Source organism: Podarcis gaigeae (assembly GCF_964106915.1).
Source record: "Podarcis gaigeae genome assembly, chromosome: 3".
Classification (NCBI taxonomy): Eukaryota; Metazoa; Chordata; class Lepidosauria; order Squamata; family Lacertidae; genus Podarcis; species Podarcis gaigeae.
In genome coordinates this window covers 62,678,379-62,699,648 of record NC_139680.1, presented here as the reverse complement: position 1 = coordinate 62,699,648, position 21,270 = coordinate 62,678,379, and the positions used below count along the sequence as shown (strand labels likewise).

The 21,270-nt window shown below is 39.3% G+C and overlaps 1 protein-coding gene across 4 annotated transcripts in view; it reads right to left on the bottom strand.

Moving 5' to 3' along the window:
- The window catches only part of ADGRG6 (adhesion G protein-coupled receptor G6), a 107,365-nt gene that overhangs the window by 55,025 nt on the left and 31,070 nt on the right, over positions 1-21,270 (bottom strand). For 2 of the 4 annotated variants that reach the window (XM_083731607.1, XM_083731609.1), the window contains exons 3-6: positions 10,310-10,639; positions 7,445-8,065; positions 2,254-2,322; positions 872-952 (exon numbers count right to left, since the gene is read on the bottom strand). In XM_083731607.1, the coding sequence (XP_083587733.1) occupies positions 872-952; positions 2,254-2,322; positions 7,445-8,065; positions 10,310-10,639 (1,101 nt within the window). The remainder of the gene's footprint in view (positions 1-871; positions 953-2,253; positions 2,323-7,444; positions 8,066-10,309; positions 10,640-21,270) is intronic. The other 2 variants (XM_083731610.1, XM_083731608.1) reach the window with 1 other exon arrangement.

Here is a 21,270-nt window from a genome sequence, read left to right as displayed (position 1 = left end):
TTAGTTGCTCTTTCTTTATCTTAGAATGCTGCATACTCTGGATTTAGGACCTAGTTCACCAATGCCACTTGACTCTTGGCCACAGTTCGCATTTAGAATCCTAAGATATGTGACATTTTCCATGCCTGTTGTACAAGTGAAATGATTCAAAAGAAAAGAAATGATTGGTTCCGATGGGATTTGCTTTGTTCCTAGTGCTTCTGCTTGAGTTAATGAACCTCACAAGCAGATCTGAACTGTTTTGACCCTTCAGTAACCATAAATGAAGCCCCTATGAGCAGAGTATAAAAGTGGCAGAATCTAATGTTGTAGGAGAGGATTCCAACACACCATGGGACTTCACCTTCCTCTTAACTCTGCTGGAGCTCTATATGTGCACCTCAGAATCTGGTTAGGGTTTCCTAACCACCCAAAGCAGATTTTGAGGGTGCACAGAGGGCTGCAGGGGAGAAGAGAGGAATGTGAAGTCATCTTGTTTAAGCATAAGTCCATTCCACTCTTGCACTGGCAGCACTAGATGCAAGTCACTGATCTTGACATGTAGCATTTGAAAATCAAGGGAACAACATGTTATAAATGTCTGAAATAGGAAATATATATACAGGAAATATGTTTAATTTCCCTTCTCCCACATTTTCACTAATTTGACACAAAGCAAATTCAGCAGTGCTTGATATAGCAGAATCAACCAGGATCATTTATATAAGATCTGACATATACAAGTATACTTAAAAGGCAATAAAATGTCTTACAGTGGAATCCTATACAAAAGTAAGTCCCACTGAGTTCAGTGGAGCTCACTCCAGACAAGTGGGTATAGGATTGCAGCTTCAGTCACATAACAAATGAAACATAACATTGAATTTCTTACCATAGTTTTGGTTATCAGTTCTATTAGTATCAGGCATGTTAGTGGTAACAGTGGGTGATGGAGTGGTGGAATTTACAGTAGCTGGTAACAAAGATGAGAAAGAAGTGAACTTGTATGGAACATGAATGTTAATAAGGTCATGGAATAATGCATGAAAACACAAACAGGGAATGAAGGGAATTGCTTCTTTAACTATTGAATAAGTTACACAATTCTCTCTCTCATACATACACACACACTCTCTTTGTTTAAAGTATAAATGAATTAAAGAGTCAGTATGGTTTCCTGATTAATGTGCCAGACTTGGGTTTATATACCAACTCAACCATGTATTTTCCAGATAATCTTGAACAACTTTCATTTGCTCACCTGTAAAATGGAAGTAACATAGATCTACCCCAAAGAGTTTTGTAAGGATGAATAAGATGAAGCCATTAAGGTAAGTAGGTGGCTATAAATCCCACACCCCAGTCTTAAACAGATTTACATTAAAAGTGTGTTAAGACCCAGGATGTAAACAGACACAATAACCAAGTGAACACTAGATCTGTCTTTTGCAAAATGTCATTTGCTGAAATAACAGCTGCAATATCAGCCCTTCTGTGGGTACACAAATTCTGAATCATCCTCTCTTAAGGCCTTTAAACAATAACACTTGTTTACAAACAGCATAAAAATAGCCTCTACAGGGCATCCATGTAAGGATCTAATTAAATCTTCTAAGGTCTGGATAAAGAACAGAATTAAAATCGTAAATGGATATATTTGAAAAGGATACATTTTCAAAGTGTTGCTTGGGATTTCAGCTGTCTAATTCCCAATGGCATTCAGAAAAGCACCACACATAAAGATTCAAAGGTTACCACAAAGGAAACATTCAAAAAGTGATGCATTTTTGAGCCAACAGAAAGAAGAATATTCATAATAACTTGTCATTTTGAAACACTGGAACATAGAAACATTTTCATCAAAGCAACTAAAGACAGTACTACTTAAAAGAATTTTTTTTGGGGGGTGTGGAATATTCTTAAAAAATCAACTCAATCCAGTACCTGAAAGTAATTCAAACCCAGTAACTTCAAATGAAAAAGGTGGAGATGGGGTGAAGATAAAGGAAGAAATGAAGCTAGCCTTCCTTTCTATAGAATCTGTTAGGTTTTAGAATAAAAAGATTTTATAGAAAGGGTGTTATCAAGTGAGTTGTTACATTCCTTTCACATATCCTATGTCCCTTATAGTCATTTTTCTGTTATGACTGTTTCTTCTCTCTGGTTACATTCCTTTTTGGCTTTAGCCTTTTAATCTATAAATGTTTAATTGAAAACAAACAAACAAAATATGGAGATATATTCCAAGTATACAAAATACTGTTGGGTTCTTACCTTGGCACAGGCTTCCCAGGTTTGCACAGCTAGTAGGTTCAATTGTAGGTAGGGGAATGAGATATGAACCTTTTTCAAAAGGGGAAAAAGAGGCACTATAAGCAATAATTGTCTGTTATTGTGGCACTTTCCCTATGAAGAAAGTTAGAGGGTGTTTGCACATTTAATTAAGAAAAAAAGTTAGTAGGTAGATTTATTTTATTTTGTGAAATTATATACTGCCCTATACCCACGTCTCAGGGCGGTTCACAGAATAAAATCAGAACATAAAACCACAAATTAAACCACAATGTAAATTATGAATATGGGAAACATTGGACTGAAATATTTCTCTTCCTCTCCCATAATACTCACTTAATGAAAAGGATCGCCAGAAATTTTAGATCACACAAAAGGAAACAGTATTTCTGGAAAGTGAGTATAGCTTAAAATGTCCTAGTGGTTAGCCTAAGTTCATCATAACTCAGACATGAAGCTCAGTAGGTGACCTTAGACCAGACACAAATTTACTCAACAGTGTTGTTGTGAATATATAATGGCGGAGGCAACAGTCACATACAGTCACCCATCAGAGTCTGGAGAGGGTGATCCTAACAAAGAAAAGAAAAATAGAAAATCATTCTTCCATAGCCTCACCCTTCTAGAACATCCCCCTCCTCAGTGCTATATAGTACAAAAGGGCCTAGGTGTGTGGATGACTGCCTTTATTAAGTGCTTCATTGAGAAATAGCAGAAGTAGTTTCTGGATAGTGGAAAAGGGCATCCCCATTTCTCCACCCTGAAACTTCCCTGTATAGCATGAGTTATTTTACGTCATGGCACATATGACACACCACTCCTAATGCTATGCCTACAGGAAGGAAAGCCATTCTCTCTGCTCAGTTCAGAGTGGGTTTCGGGGAAAATATGTATTTTTCCAATCCCAACCCACCAAACCCCATTCCAATGTGTCTCCCAAATCTGCTTCTTATTTAAAAAAATGGGAACCATGAGCACTATTCTCCTCATGGCTCTTAATGCTACAACACTGCTGCTGCTACATCAGCAGCATCTCAGGCTAGTAGAGGTCTCAATGCCACACCTCCCAATGATTGTTACTACTGCTATCAAGTAAGTCTGTATAGCACAGGAAATTGAATGGTACTAGAGAGAGTTTTCAAAGGTCCTGAATTTCAGTTAAATTTGGGCTCATTTTAGAATAGATTTGGGAAGTGAGTCCCCTATTCATATTTCTGAATCCCCTACTCTGAGCTGTGATATCATCACTAATTACAATCTGCTAATTACAACTCCTCTGAAATTCTTTTGAGGGGGAGTCTAAACACCACCTGAATGCAGTCTGAATGGCCCTACCATTAGATAGAGTGACTGCCTCAGGCAGAATATGACAAGGGGCACAGAGTAACTGCAAGGTGTGGGAGAACATTGCTGTTTGCATGACATGGCTCAATCCTGCACCATCTATACAAGGCTGCTGTACTCAACTGTGATAGAGGACACTGTCCATCACCATGGTCAAAATAATATTGAACTGCCAATCCAGTGAGCCTCTATCTCATGGATGTCCCTCTTGCCCTTTGCCTTAAGCAGCAAAATGTCTTGGGCAACGCCTGCCTAAGGAACACGGTCTTGGGGAATTCATGTCTAGTTTTCTCACTTGTAGGGTACAAACAAGTTATTTTTAGGTCAGTGAATAAGTCCACAAAAGCTAAATTAAAGCTCTGTAAATGACTAGGAATCAATTTCAAACAGCATACTAAACCAGGAGGAGACATTGCTCTCTCAGGAGGATTATATTTGTCAATTTGTTAATACGCTTATGCGTATTAAGTCCATTAACCAGGAAAATCAGCAACTGTATGAGGAAATAAAAGCTGTTTGCTGATGAGTGAGATAATAGCAGTGACATTTATATGCAAATAGGAAGGTCCCTTTATTGTATGTCATATCATTGCAATGAATGGCACGGGATGGCTGTCTTTCTATAACCTTTTAAAAAAATGAATAATAAACACAGATAATCACTGTAATGCTGTTAATATTTAATTTCTGATCTATTACATATGTTACCACCAGGGCTTTTTTCAGCCAAAAATCAATGGAACTCAGTTCCAGCATTTCTCAAGTGGGCACCATTGCCATTCTAAGAGAACAAGGGAGATGTTCATGGTGAGTTCCAGCACCTCTTTTTCTAGAAAAGTAGCCATGGTTATCACTTTTTTCCCCAAAGGGCACTTTTAAAATACATTATTAAATTTCCCCAACAAGACAAAGGGGGAATTTCTTGTGCATCTTCTCTAGTTAAGGCTCAGCCTTTCATTAGTACCTGTGCACAGGAAATTCATTTTGAAATGCAATAATGGAATCATGGCCATTCCTGTATTAATGTGGGTATTTTCTTACAGAAATTGTGTCAGGTTGAAATGGAATGGGATGTCCCATCACCACCAGATTCCCATGGCTCACTCTGATCACAATGTGTTAGACGGAGAGTAGAAGACACCTAACTGACGCAATCAATTCTAAATCATTTGCAAAAAAACTGTGTGCAGGTATATGGAGCCGATTCATATCTCAGCTTATCATGTCACAATTTGATCATCTATTCAAGCCCAGTGCGGATACAAAGCATATCTGAAATGTATATTCACCAAAATTGTTATGTGAGAAATATATTTCACATACAATTGGGTTGCTGGCTTTCCTATTCCTATGATATCCTTCTACACCTTCTACTAAGTCAATTTTAGACATCTTAAATAATTTTATATTGGCTGCTATCTTCATCTCTCCATTCTTCATAATCATTTTTCTACTCCTTAGTAAAGGTACTAAAATAATGTGTTATCAGTTCAGATTCTTACATGGGTGCTTTGTCGCTCATTCTTCTTTATTATGAAAACTATTTTAATATGCTACCATCACCCATCCTCTATTAAAACCCACTGCTAAGTCATTTAATGGCAAATGTTAGCTTTAAATGAATAAATAAGACTCTGTTATGAGCCAGAAATAGGATTGCAATTAAACATTAGAAATATTTGAATTAAGTGTTACAGCCAATACTAGTTCTATGCAGAATAAATCCACTGAAATTAATGGGCATGATTATCTTCAAGTATAGAATTAATAATAATAATAAAATAAAAAATAATTGTACTATTCCTGCATAGCACGGAAGTTGGACTAGATTACCCTTGGAGTATCTTCCAACTCTACTATTCTATTATTGTATAGTATTCCATGCCCTGTTCTGATCAACTCTCCAGCATTTTAGCACTAATGTTAGGTTCTCATACAGATACTATACTTTACCCCACATTCATCTGTCTATAGCTAGATATCTTTTTAACCCCTTCCCTTTGTACACACATCTGTCTTGTAATCTCACAGCTAAATATCAAAAAAGGAATCCCTTTTCCTGCAGATTCCAACACAGTTGGCAGTGTTTATAGGGAACACAAGTGTATGAGCTCAAGCATACTGCTATTTTATTGTAAATAAAAACAACAGTGAAATTTATCATCTGACTGACAGAGAAAAGATTTGAGACTGGGCTGGGCAGGGGTGGGAGCGAACAAGCTTCATGCCCCTTCTGTGTTTTATGGTGCAATTGTGGAAGAGAAAGTTTCAATTGTAACTAAAATTGAAATAAAACTGCACTTTAGGGTTGAACAAAACATGTGGTGCAACTGTATGCACTTTAAACATGCTCATTCACATAGCAGTATTACACAAAAAGGAATATACCAGGGAGGAGAGTGAAACATTTCCTTTTCTGCAGTCCAAATGACTGCAGTCCATTTCCCCCCTTCCCAATATCAAAGTCAGGTTGAGAAAAGCAGATTAAAAGCTATAGCAAGCGAAGACAGCAGGGGAGCAACTTTTGCTCCCCTCCTCTATGCACTCATTTGGGTGTAAAAAATAGACCCCCATTCATGCTTTTTATGTGAATGGGGAAAGTACATGTTAAAGGTGCACACAACTGCTCTGTTGGGTAAAGTCACAATGCTTTGGTTATGACTCCCCTCCATGCTTGCTAAGATTTTTGTTATTATAGTAAGATCCCACCTTTCCTCCAGGGAGTTCAGTGTGCTGTACATGGTACTCCCTCTCCCCACGTTATCCTCAGAACAACCTTGTGAGATCAATTAGGCTGAGAGGTGGTGACTGGCCCAATATCATCTAGTGAGTTTTATAGCTGAGTGGGGATTTCAATACTGGTCTCCCAGGTCCTAGTCTGACACACTAGCCACTACACCCCACTTTCAGACCTTCGTTTTTCTTTATTATATCTTGTTTAGTTTAAGGACATGCATCTAGGGAGAGAGATTAGAGAATGGTTGGCATCCTTCTGTCTCAAGAGACAATGGAGTGTGCCTCTGAGGGTGACGTCAAACTGCTGTGTTAGCAGCACTGAAGTGACCTCCCCGGGGTGCAAGCCCGGGCAATTTGTATGGACATCCGGGGCTGCCCAGATGACAAGACTGCCCCATTTATTTTCCTAAAGATATCTCATAAGGCAGTGGAGGTTTAGGATCAGACTTTTCCTTCTCCTGGATAGGCTACCTTCCTAGGTTAATGAAACCCATCTGCCCCTCACTTACACCTACAGCACGTGCAGAAACTGCCTTCTTGGACCAATGGACCACCTATTGGTCTTGTCCGCTCAATCCACTGGACCCTGCCTTTGCGTGCATCCCTAACTCACCAAGGGTTTGAGACCCATTGGCTACCCTCACATGGTTTAGCCAGCCAATTGAAGCTGTTCGTGTGGAGCGGCCGCTGTCATATGCCGACAGCTTCTAGGAGCCACAAGTGAGAAATGAGTGCAGGATAGGGGCCAAAGGTGGACAAGCTACATGACATGTCCCACACCAAAGGTAATACATTTATTCAGTCTGGCTTGTATAATACAGTCAAATGAACACTATCATTTAGCAAATCTTGCTAGCCATCTTTTAAAATGCCTGAGCTCAATCTAGACATCACAATGTGACTCTGAATGCACCAAAAGAACAAACATACCCAGAAGCAAAATACATATTTTATGAGATGAGTTGAAAAGCTTAGGAAAGGTGAGGTTTCCCTCTGGGAAACCAAGCTCACTTTCATCACAAACACAGCTTCTTTCTGACATGTGACACCTTCATAGCTATGCCAGAGAAAAAATGAAATAAAAGATGCTTACCACAACTCAGGTTGTTCTCTGCTTTTAATGATGATGTTGGGATGCTCCAAAAGTCATTTTCCCAGTCTACAATGTTGCCCTTGACATCGCAGCTGAGGTTAAAGAGTATCTGGGAGCTCATTGTAAAATTCCAAAGCCGGAAGTTGTAAATATCCCCATTGAGAGGATTTATATCATTTCTATTAGAGCCCAGAACCAACTTCCCATTACCAGGAATGACCTTCCCATGAGTATTTGAACAGGATACTGTTCTGTACGTGTGTTTGACACTGATACCTACAGTGCCTGAGAAGCTATCCCATATAATGCAAAGCTGCTCAAACGTTTCTGCAGAGAAGTGTCTATTAGGATTGGTGTCAAGTGCATCATCTAAAATACATTTGATGCCTGAGATAGATATGAAGTGGCCATTTTTTGTCCTCCCAAAACCAAGGAATTCTGTAGAAGAGTCACCATAGGAGAAAACCTTCCATTCACTGCTTTCACTGCTGTTCTCTTTTGCTTCAAAGCACAGTGTGAACTGATTCAGTTCTGGTACTTGGATGGAATTTGCCACAGACACAGAATCAACGTTCAGGGCTTGTGGGATGATAACTTTTTGATTCCTCAAAGACACAGCAACTAGAAAATGAAAAGAAAATTTGCTTCATTTAATATTATTGAAGCTCATGTTGACACATTTTCTCTTATTATAAATAACCAGCAAATGCATCAGATTAGAAGCATATTCAAAGTAATTTCAACAGCTACTATAATCAGCTACTAGGATATCTTAAATTGTGAATATAACATGGTAATTGGCTCCTATTCCTACAAAATTGCAAACCAATCATTTGCAAAACTACTTAGTATTTTTACCTGTTTATATTAGACCCGTGGTTCTCACAGAGGGGCAATTTGAGAATGTTTAGACCAAGTTAACGGCCTTTTAGGCTTCCTCCACATGAATAGGAGTTCAGTTTTTGAATAATAATAATTATATGTCATGGGGGGGCATCAGGATTTTAGAGATGCTTAGGTGGGGCAGGGCCAAAAAAAGGTTGGGAACCAGTATATTAGACAATGAAGTAGACCAGTAATATGAAACAAGTTTTTGTTTTCCCTGAGTACTATTCCTGAAGGTTTGTTTTGAGTAACTGCTTTACACTGAATAAATGAATGTCATAGGTCTTTTTCAGAGTGTGCAGAGAGCTTTTAGCGAGTTAATTTGGAAATAAAAGGCCTTTGTTTCCAAACTTTAGAATTTAAGTTGAATAAATCTGTTCGCATTTCCTTAAAAACAAACATGCCATGTATTCTACATTCACAGGTCTTTGCATCTTTATTTAAGAGGAGTAGAAACACCCATTCAATCCCTCACCATGTGGTCTGTAGGCTGCTACTCTGGGCAGAATGAGGGCAAGGGAAAGTCCAGTTCTCCAAGACTGGTTTGAGCTCTACTGCCTATAGCTGTATGATGTCTTTCCAGCACAGAACAATGACCTCAGCACTGTGAACAAGGATGGCAGTTTAAATTATGAGCTGTAGAACTAGAAGGGAAAAGGTGAAGGAATCTCCTCTCACTCATCTACCATGTTGAAGGGCATTTTGTTAGTATAGTTGCCCACTGGGTTAAACACTCAAGGTCTGTATGTCTGTTTCAGGAGTCCGGAAAAAAGAACACTACACTTAGTAGATTTGTAATAAATCTGAACAACTCTGTTCTATAACAGTGGCAACCTGGTGCTAACAGTGAGTTGCAACAATAGCTCACCAAGAGAGAAAGGGCAAAAATTGCATCACCAAGCAGGAAAAGGCAAGCATACCAGTGCCAGTTTTAAGAGCAGGGTTTCCTCTTGTTCGCCTAATATGTCAGTATCTTAATCTGTTGGTACTTCTTCTATTGGCTACCATGCACAGACAGAATATATAAATTGCTATACAGATATAATATATATATATTTAAAAGTAGTTAATTCTCTTATTCACTAGCATTTCTGCCCATATTTCAATATAGTATTTTTATTTTGAATGTTCTGAGAAAGGACCATATTCCAACTTACCTTGAAAAGCTGCAAAGGACAATGAAATGGAAGCTATCAGGTACAAGATTAGGAGATTTACAGTATAAACATGCATGTCTATACGGAAGCAAGTTCCACTGAGCTCAATGGGCTTGCTTCCAAGTAAGGAACGCAATTACTTTAATAGTCTCACAATTGCCTTTCACCCTTAGCTCTCAACAGTTTGCAATCCTCCTGTTCCCAAATGTTAACTTCCCACTACTTCTAACGTACTATGTAATGGGGAACTCTGTAATGGGCTTAGTGCTAGAACACATGTTCTACATGGAAATGGCCCCAGGTTTAATCCCTGCCATCTGCAGGCAGGGCTGGGAAACCATGCCTGAAACCTATCTAGCATAGCCAATACTGACCTAGATGTACCAACGTGTAACCTGCATAATGAAGCATTGTGTGAATGTCCAGATTTCATTATGCCTTCCTATGGGGTTTAAGGAAAACATTTCAGTTTTTACTGTTTTGCATTAGGTCAAGACTTGGGGGGGGGGGGGGCTTCTTAAAAAGACAAATACATTAGCTTCCCACGGCTACTTTTAACATAAAAACAGGGCAAACTTTTTATTAGAGAATGCTTGCAAAATCACTAACACTGCAACCCTATGCACACTTATATGGCAGTAAACTCCGTAGGAGGAGGGGATTAGGGTAAGGTGCTCTGCAATGTGTCAAAATTGTACTTCTAGGTTTCAGCACAGATGTGCATCTTCAAGTCCAAACCTCAAAGGCACACTTCCAACATAAATTCTGAAGGTTTACAGGCAGAGACATGAAAGAAATTTTAAAATGTCTTACATACACCTACCTCGGGTATAGCTGGCATTGAAACCTTTTTTTTGGATACTGAAGTCACTTGTAAAAGTTACAATCATTTCATTTCCAGTTGAGTTAAATGATAAACCTTTGGCAGTGACACCGCAAACTTTTTTCTCTCCTATTGTTAAATAGTCATAAATGCAGTTGGGAGCTTCTTCAATCTCAAAATCAACAAATGTTATCTGAATGATGAATCCAGAAGGAGCCCTGATAGTCCACTTGCATGCTTGACTGTTAGGGTAGACACTAGGGAAGCAGGGGGAGGTAAAAATTCCTGTAGGGCTGGACAGCACCATACGACACTCAGAACACCCAAGAGCTATGGAAGAAACAAAAGAGAAAGATTTAAGATGTAAGATACAATTTAAGGACAGGAGAATTTAAGGTGCATACCTATGAATGACTACTAGGCAGCATTTTCCACCACACTTTGCTAACATAAATTGGTCCCCTTTACATAAAAACTTCATCCATACAAGCTGCTTCTTGGATATATGCAGTTCCACACACTACTAGGCTGCACATGAATGGCACAAACCAGAGTAGACAATTTTAAAGTAAGGTGTTTTGAATCATCAATAGAAAACTTGATTTAAATCATTTTCAATAAAATATTCTTTTTTTTTGTACCTCAATCATTTTAAGAAAAAGCATGCTTGTCAACTGGTTTATTTCCATTTTTATAACCAGTTCCCATTTCTTTTCTTATACCCTGTTTTTGTATTTCAAAAGCACCATCAAAGTGCCAACAACACAAAAAGAGAGCATCATGTTGAAGGAAAGCTTGTTTAAGATTTCAAAATTTTGGCAGTAACAAAACCAATATAAATTAAAAATGCAGGTAACAGCCACCCTGTAATATATCCAGCCTCACAATAATCTCAAAACAACTCATCCTGGCTTGTTGAAACAAATGCATTAGCGAAGCGAACGAAACTAACTGCCCTGAGGAGGGCTTTGCACAGTCTTGGTGTCACGATGGAGAAGGGCCTGTCCGCCATATGCACATATCCAACAGGAGAATGAACAGAGCAGGGAATCTGACGTTTGATGTGTTTATGAAACATATATCCTGTCCTTCCTCCAAAGAAGCCCAGGGCAGAATGTTGATCTTAACATTCTTCTCTGGTTTGAGAAGAAGGTTGCTGTTGAGGTATTCTAGTTCTAGGCTATTTAGAGCTTTAAAGGGAGGTGGGGCAGGGAAACACAGCACTCTGAACTGAGATTTCAAAGATTGGCAAGATAATGTATGTGTTCATATGCTCTAACCTGCAGGTGCAAGCTAATAACCAGGCAACTGAATTTCAAACCAATTGTAGTTTTCAAATGGTTTTCGAAGTCAGCTCCACACAGAGTATGTTATAGCACTGTAGCATGGAGTGCATCATAGTACTGTAACTAAATAGAGCCATCGTAATCCAAAGCCATTAGTCATGCAAGCCACATATCTTTTGGCCTACATAATTATATCTATTTAGAGACAAGAGAGTAATTGTGAAATTAATCAATTCTGTTTGGGTCTCTGGACACATGCAAGTTCCTCAAGCAAACAATGGAACTAGTTTCACAAGCCCAAGAGACTTGTGTGTTTTTTCTTTTCCAAGAGAAGACCCTCACCAATTGCTCCATGGCAAGCTGGTTTTGAAAGCAAGGGGCATTCCAAAAGTGGTTTGACCTGTGGCATGTTGATTAACTGCTCAAAGACAAAATGAAAAAATGACATTGCTCTAAGGGAGTCCCTTCTGTGAACTGAAGCAACCCTTGCGATCTTAAGTGCTTAAACCTCTCCGGAGTTAAAGCTGACATTAACAAGACAGAAAACAAAGGGGCTCATTCACTAAAAGTTTGGTGCAGCTCAGCAGCTGAGCCATATCTCCTTGTTGGAAGAACGTCCAACAAGTTGGATGCAGATAGTTAAATTACGGCATTCATTACTACAAGAAGTAGTGATGGCTTTGGGTGGCTTTAAAATGGATTTAGACAAATTCATGGAGAAAAAGGCTTTTTAATGGCTGCTAACCAAGATGACCATGTTGTACCTCCACTATCAGAAGCAGTATGCCTCGGAATACCATTTCCTGGAGATCACAAGTGCACTTGTGCTCAGTCCCTGCTTCCCACAGGCATCTGGTTGGTCACTGTGAACATTCTGGACTAAATGGGCCTTGGCCTCATCTAGCACGTTGTCTCTTATGTTCTTAATGTCTTATGGCTCCCTTTGCAATAGTATTGGAAAACTCCACGTGTCTAATTTTATGTTCTACATAGCATGTAGCAAAGAAAACATGATTCGCCTCTATGTGGTATTTCCAAGGAAATGCATTTAAAGTAGAGTGCCAAGCAACTAAACAACATATTATTTCCCCAATAGATAAAGTTGAGTGAAAGTGTTTAATTTTGTGGAAATGTTTAACACACACTCTCTCTCTCCACACACACACACACACACACACACACCCCAGAGGGATAGAATATGCTGCAGTGCAATGTTAAATAGTTACAACATACACACACACCCATGCACCAATCTCATGGAATAAGTGTTTAGCTCAAATTTCTCGACAAGGAACTTTCTATTTTTTACATACTAACTTTTTGGCATAGTCTCCACCTTAAGTAGCAAACATTCTGTTTTCAAACATTTGACTATAGTGAAGAATATGTAAACGTGTGTGTTTTAACAACACAGCAGAGAAATAGATTGTAGTCTTATTTGATCGAGCAAGCTTGGAGCTGTGCATACTGAAGAAACAAGTGAAATTTTGCAAGGGTTTCTGAGATGGAAACACATTCTGAACAAATTCATTACATTCATGGTCAAAAAACCATATGAGAACAGACTTCAGAGTATGACTTTCAACTCCTACCCCCCTTTTTTCCATCACTACTGGTTAGTATTAAGCCAGATTTTCCAGAGATGGAAAACCTTAAAAGTTAGGCCCTAATTACACATACAGAGAGCATTCTACTGATTTTGGTGGAATTGTGCATGAATGTATTGTTCTAAGTAAACTGAATGCTTGCAGGAGGCTAACACATTGTCCTCCTTCTGAAAGATTTTACATTTGCCATGAAGTTGGTTTAACAAGCAAATTACAACACTATGATTTCTCACTTTCTTAAGACCCTTTTCCAAAGTCAACTGCTTCAGTCTAGGGGGAAAAAATCTTTTTCTGCTTTGGGATCACAAACAGTGGACCCTGAACAGAGGCAGGAGAAGAGCAGCAGCTGGGACAAGTGCAGAGCAGGTAAAAATTGCTCTGCTTTTGCTGCTGTCCTCCTTAAAAGGAGTGTATATAGAGTTCAGGAAGTTAGAAATCCTACAAAGGGCAGACTCCTCCAATACTCAGGACATACTAGCATCCCTCTGACCAAAAATGCCCAATCAATCTTGAGTTGGAGGAAGAAATAAAAGAGTCACCTTAAGGAGGAAGTGCTATAATAATGAGTGGTTTCAATTACCATCAGACAGACTAGGTGCATGTGTACACAACACCCTAAATAATGGTTCATTTGAACAGCTGCTCATGGAACCAACCAGAGTGGCACCCCAGACCTGGTGCAAGATGTTAAGTGTTGTTGAACTGATTAAGAACAGTAAACATTGAGCTACAAAATGCAACATATGTCTTACAGACAATTCCCGAGAAAGTTTGACAGTGTCACATTTGACTTCAATAGAAGAAACTTCAAAAAATGAGGGGCTGGTTAAAAAAAAAGTTGAAAGGAAAACGAAGAGGGCAAATTCTTTCCATAATCCTGGAAATTGTTCAAAACCACAATAATAGGAGCTCAGCTACAACGTAGGCTGCAATGGCCCCTGCAATGCAGGAATCTCAAAACACCAATTTGAAACCATACAGGACCCTGTGTATCTTTGCAAATGTGCTAGCAGTTTTATTAATGCAAGGGCAAAATATGAATCATGAAAAAATAATCTAAATTACACATCACTAAAAACATAAAGAACAAAAAAATGTAAATGCATTAGAAGCAGGAAACCAACTAGGTGGTTATACCTTTGGACAACAAATGAGTCAAAAGTGTGCTGAAGATGGAAAAGAGATTGCAGAGAAATTGAAGGAATTGTTTGCATCTGTCTTTCCAGCATAAGGATTCAGTAAGAGAAACTAAGGCAAATTCTGGTGCCAAGAGACATTAGGGTGAGCTATTAAAAGTAAATTTCATGTCACTTTAACTTTTTAGATTTAAGTGGTGATATATGCTCTGCAGTGTAAATGCTGAAACCACAGGTCAGATGCATTTCTAAATTTAGGACTCCCAACAAGTGGATGAATAAGGGCAGCGGAAGACACACCTGCAGACAAACAAGAGAAGGAGCCAAACCACTATGATGTATGTGGCCTGGACTGACTACAGGACAAACAAAACACTTCTTTTTCTATATAAGACACAAATAGAGATCACGAAAAGAAGTTACAGTGTGTCAGGCACACAGTCCAGGGCAAACCTCATCACTGCCTCATTTTTAGAACTGTGGGTGGGAGAGAAAATGCAAGACTGCAATGTGCTAATCTCCTCCTGATTTCAGAAAATGCAATGGCCATTTGGCCTAATTAAAAAAAGATGTATCCCAATTTTATTCTAGGGCAGTAATCCTATGTGTGCCAGTCAGTAATTATGGTGCAATGCCTTGTCTCCACAGAATAATAATAATAATAAATTTTATTTATACCCCACCCTCCCCAGCCAAGACCGGGCTCAGGGCAGCTAACAACCAATATAAAACAAATTGACTGATATACAACTTAAAAACAAGATTAAAATACAGCATTAAAACATTAAAATGCAGCCTCATTTCAATGGAAATGACAAAGGCAACCTCACCAAAGTTCACCTTTTATTAGGCAAGTGAATAGCCATTTGAGCACAGGCGAGGTGCTTAGCCTCCCAAAACTTAATGGTAAAAAAAATCTGAAGGCACATAAATAAGATGAGTTGGGCAGTGGGGAGCTCTTGAAAAAACAAAACAAAACTCTTCCTTACACTTTTTGGGGGAAGGTGGTTTAAATTAGGCTAAATGGGGAGACGTAAATAGCCACTGAGAATATTACTTTAAAAAAAAAAAAGATTTGTGAAGCAGTAAGCAGTGTGTTTATGTGGCTACTTCTTTTACATATTTACCTAAGAACAAAGTGTGAAGAGGTTAGGAGATTAGTGGAAACATATGCTGTTCAGGAAACTAAACAGATGAGTTTGTTTTTAAGTGTGCCTACAACCACCAAGTACATTCACGTTTTATAATTCAGAAAACTGCAAAGAAGTCACAAACTACATGACAGAAAATATTCAGTTGATACCCATGGTATTCACAAAACAATCGTAACATATAACCCATTTTGTCAGGGACACAAATATCACTTCAGTACAAGGGAAATAAGACTGAGATTCCTGCATTGCAAGGGGTTGGACTAAAATGACCCTCATGGTTCCTTCCAACTCTACAATTCTATTATTCTAAGATATCCCCTCAACGGAAGTGGAATCTCAGGGAACATGCACAACATCTGAGACATGCACAATAAATAGGTAAAAACAGTCCTTATTTTGGTAAGAATACATAGGTTGGTTACTTCCACAAAACAGCCCCCAAAGGCACTGCTTTTCTGAAAACAGCTGGAAGATGGAGATTCCATAGAGCACTTAAAGATAATACTATGCTATCAAGGCACATGGTAGTTTCTCTTTTCTCCAACCCTTCCTCAAATTCTGCACAATTTTTTTATTAAAACAGGGCAACCTTTCCTTTAATGGTGCCATGCTTAAATAATCCAGTGGCAAAGTACAAATGAAATCATTCCATGCCATTAAAACCATATTTCCCATAAACCTACCAATACATAAATGCATAAGCACAAGTTCCAAACAAAACTCCACTGATGCCATGAGCGGTAAGAAAATAATTTTCCACCTATCTGTACTATTCCAACTCCAAACACTGCCACTTTTCTATTTATTTATCTTGGGCAAATTTCAATTTGTCCTACCAGCGCTGTTGTTCTAGCTGAGGCACCCACTAACCGATGAGAAGGGGAGGCAATTTTTGCTGAATTTCCTTGCCCACCTTGCAGCCCCTCCTCCCCTTCTGTTAGCAGATGCCTCACACTGAATCAAAAGGCCTTCCGCTTGTACATGAGCACCAATTGGACACACAGCCCCCTAGATGCACCTTTGTAAGTTTTTAAATCTTAGTTTAAGCTTCATTTGCATTATGAGTTTCTACCCTTCACTTTATCTGCAAAATAATACTCCCATAACCAGGGAGCATATGAAGCCTTCCTATCCTAGACCAGAAATAGTGCACAAGCCTACCAAAATCTTTTATAATTCGATGAAAGACAATATTGTGCTCTCATACAAATTACGCAACCACTGGGTTTTGGCCACTAATGCCAGATAACAAAGAAAGCATTATATCTCCAGCCCTATCAGCTTGCCTTACGTCTTCATTTGTTGATACTCTGTCTCTTAGAGAGAATTCGTCCTATGGTTGAACTGTATGGTGCACATAAGAGTGAGTGAATCAGTCAAAAGACCTCCTGAGAGATTGATAGTTACGTTCTCTTGTGTTTAGTATCATTGTAGATGCCACAATGAATCTTAATTTTGATTTGTATAGTGCTAACCCAAAATAAATGCTTTGCTGACAAAAAAAAAATCTACTATTGTTAGCAATGCAATTATGACTGGGAGATGAAACCAAATTACAGTGTTAAATGAATTGTCGGCTAAAATCTCCAGGCTCGATTTTCAGTGAAAAACAGAGCTTAATTGTCCCAATACCATGTCATTTTTAAAGACTTAGAAGTGAGAAATGACTACATAGATTAAATTTTACATGAAAGTAGCCTGAGGCAAAAATGGGACACAGTTCTGCTTCTATTTAAAATCAACAATTCCTCCCTCCCCCCCCCCAATAATACTAGGAAGAAACTGTGCTTAGCAGACCTAAACTTGACACAGTGAAAATGCATAAAGCCACACTTCCAGGCTCTCCAGCAGAAGGTGTGGCTCTCAAAGTGGATATGCACAAAGTTATACGTGACATTTACAAAGAATACTAATGCTGTGTGTTCACATTATAACTTTAAAGCACATTAGAAGCATATTATTTTACTCAGAAAGAATTCTGGGCACTGTAGTTTGTTAAGTGCTGCTGGGAACTAACTCTGTGAGGGGTAAACTACAGCTCCCATAATTATTTGGGAGAAAGAATGTGCTCTAAAGACACAGTGTGTACACAGCTATAGTTTTTAATCAGATCTATTTGGGAAGTTTTGTTTTCAGAGTTACTCATAACAATTTTCAAGATAACTAACACACAAATCAAATCAAATCAAATCATTTTGTCCATTTTGCCAAGTTTAATTCAAACTAGATATCACCAGTCAGCACAGCCACCTGTTTCTAGTTGTCCACCCACAGAATATAAAAAAGGACAGAGGGCTTGGCTCCCAGGCAGGCTGGACCCACTGAACTCCTCATTTTTCAAATTAAGCCCAGGTTCTTTGATCCATAGAAGAAAGAAACGTTGTTACTTGCAATAGGGCAGCAGACTTTTTTGCCTTATTAGAAAAAACTAAACACAAAAATGTCTTACGTTAAAAACAAGTGACTTGAAATTTATATACACCCTAGGTGGCCAAGGTTGGTCATACCCAGAACAGACCCACTGAATTCAATGCGCTTAAATAACTACTATGAGTATGCCTTGGGTGGCTATAATTCAGCAAGTATAATAAGAACTGAAATGGTACAGCAAGAGTCAACCTGTGATGGAAATTATTGATATGACCATTAGAAGCTTTGTTTCTTACCTGTCTTGGCCCTTTCCCTCTCTTCACTACTTTTTCACACCTTCTTCATTTCATATGCCATGTTTTGTTATTGCAGCCCAGTTGGAATTTATGCAGGGTTTCAGCCTGCTCTTAATGTATTATGGAGTTGCATAATTCGCAGAAGAGCTTATACTTGGTGTCAATACTATTTTTAAACCTGAGAACAAATCATCAGAGTATATCTATATATATTTCTAGTGATTCAAACCGTATTTCTGCCAATAATTACTGTATTTTTCGCTCTATAACACGCACCCGACCATAACACGCACATAGTTTTTAGAGGAGGAAAATCCGTAGGCATGCCACCTGTAGGCATTTCTTCCATAACACGCACAGACATTTCCCCTTACTTTCTAGGAGGAAAAAAGTGAGTGTTATGGTGCAAAAAATACGGTAATCACTGTGAGGAAAGCGGGTAGGCCTTTGGTTCATTTGGAATCCTGTCTCTAACCAGGAAGAACCACAGAGCTCAGCATTGGCTTTCACCTTCTTTGTGCTCTCCAGCCAAGGCTGCTTGCTGCCTCCCTTGCCTTACTTGTAAGTAGACTTCTACACAGGAGCAGATCCTTATTCACATGCAGACTATTATTCATGAAGAGATCTCTGGCTGACAGGAGGAGCCAACTGCTCCCTGCTTTCACAGCAGGGCTGCTGTTTCCCCCAGTGGCCCCACAACCTCATTTACCTCCTGCTTCTACCACTGGGAGATTGGAAAAGATGTGAGGGAGCCACCAGTTCAGCATCCGCCAAAGACATGCCTACAAAGTTTATTGAAAAATACATATACCCTATGTAGGGTACCGTGGTACCTCGGGTTACAGACGCTTCAGGTTACAGACTCCACTAACCCAGAAATAGTACCTCGGGTTAAGAACTTTGCTTCAGGATGAGAACAGAAATTGTGTGGCAGCCATGCGGCGGCAGCAGCGGGAGACCCCGTTAGCTAAAGTAGTACCTCAGGTTAAGAACAGTTTCGGGTTAAGAACAGACCTCCAGAACGAATTAAGTCCTTAACCCGAGGTACCACTGTATATAAAGGTGTTGCAAACGCTTGCCATGAGTATAGAATATCTATACTTGTTCAAAATCCTAACAATTAACCAGTTATACCTTTAGTAAGTTCAGGAAACAGATATAAAAGGAGAAAATATTTTCAGAGCCAGGGTTGGGGCCCTGCCCTGCCTGTTTCCCCTTGGTACTTTGGTTTCATGCCAGTGAAAATTCAAGTAGAAGCTAAACACATTGACTGGCTCAATACACAATTTGTGAAGAGGTCACACTGAAAGCAAAGTTGTGGATTTCCCCCAGAGGAAGGGGTAGTGTGAAAATCCTGTGCTACGCCCAATGTAACTTTAGAATATTTTCATTGGCAATTTTGCAAGAAGCTTATACAAGTAACAAGACTGACTTGCTAGCACTGACTTTAGTTTCATTTTTATAAAATAACTAAAAGTCAGGAGACTGAAAGACATTATAAAAAGCTGCAACCTAGCAGTGTTTTGCTGAATAGGGACCAGTGAACGTTATGGTAAGTTCTGGCTCATAGCTCCTCTTTATCCACAAATTCAGTTCACTGCAAAGTAGTGCAGTTACTTCTTCCAAAGTACAGTATGCACATATGTACTTACTTACTAACTAACTAACTAACTAACTAACTAACTAACTAAATAAATAAATAAATAAATATTCTGTTCTTCACACCCAACTCCTCTGGCAAAATACATAGATCAGTCTTAGATTACCTGTTGAATAGTGTGGTCTCTTGTGGATAGCTCAAGGAGTATGTTGAGATGGTCTTGCTGCATAATTTTACTGTAAGACCAGCAGCACACAAGAAAAGCAACTACAGCAATTTGTTGGCATTCCTGTGTTTCAAAGGACAGTGGAGTGTGCCTCCAGGGATGAAGTCAAACACTTGGAGAATCACAGCACCTGCTGTGGCTGCAGACTGGTAACTCACAACTGCTGCCTCCAACATAGTTTTTGCAGCGTTAGGAGTACCCCAAGGTGCAAGCCTGGGTAATGTGTATGAAGGTCCTGGGCTGCAATAAATTTGGCACCAGCTTTGCTACAGGAGTTGCCGGAAGGCGGCATACAAAACGCCATTCAACCAACCGTCTTAGAGGCTCTTACTCTGGATTTGTGTAAGGTTTACTCCTTAGCCTTTTCTTCTCCCAAAGGTGTCCCATCAGGCAGCGGGTATGGGTTTTTCCTCGGGGTTTACTCCCGAAGCTTCTCTCATGAATGAGTATAGCCACAAGGCAGCAGAGATTAAGGATCAGAATTTTCCTTCTCCTACGTAGGTCACCTTCCCAGGTTAACAAGCCCCATCTGCCCCACCAATCATGATAAAACATATGTCAGCTCTACAGCACCATGAGGTGTATGAAGATATCCAATAAACCCATTCTACATCTGTGCCTATAGATGCAGAATCCACGACACTTTTCCCTACAGGAGTAAAGAGAGGTATATTATTAAAGAAAAGGCATCAGACAGTTGTCATTGAACATCGATTATCAAATTCAGAACCCACACAGGTACAGTGGTACCTCGGGTTAAGAACTTAATTCGTTCTGGAGGGTTAGGGTTAGGGTTAGGGTTCAGGTTAGCCTGAAACTGTTCTTAACCTGAGGTACCACTTTAGCTAATGGGGCCTGCTGCTGCTGCAGCGCAATTTCTGTTCCTATCCTGAAGCAAAGTTCTTACCCCAAGGTACTATTTCGGGGTTAGCAGAGTCTGTAACCTGAAGCATCTGTAACCTGAAGCATCTGCAACCCGAGGTACCACTGTATTCACATATTAATAGATTAATTTACAAGGACATGCAACTGTCTCATAACCAGACTGAGTCTAAGGAATGAGAGGGAGAGGAGGAATCTGAAGACCAGAATACTGCTCTGTGTTTTGACTTCTTTTTAAAAAAGTTTATTTTGGATATCTATGCATTTAAGGAACATAAGAACATAGGAAACTGCCTTATATTGAGTCAGACCATTGGTCCATCAAGTTCAATATTGTCTACACTGAGCAGCAGTGGGTCTCCAGGGTTTCAGGCAGGTGTTTCTCACATATTTACCTGGCTATG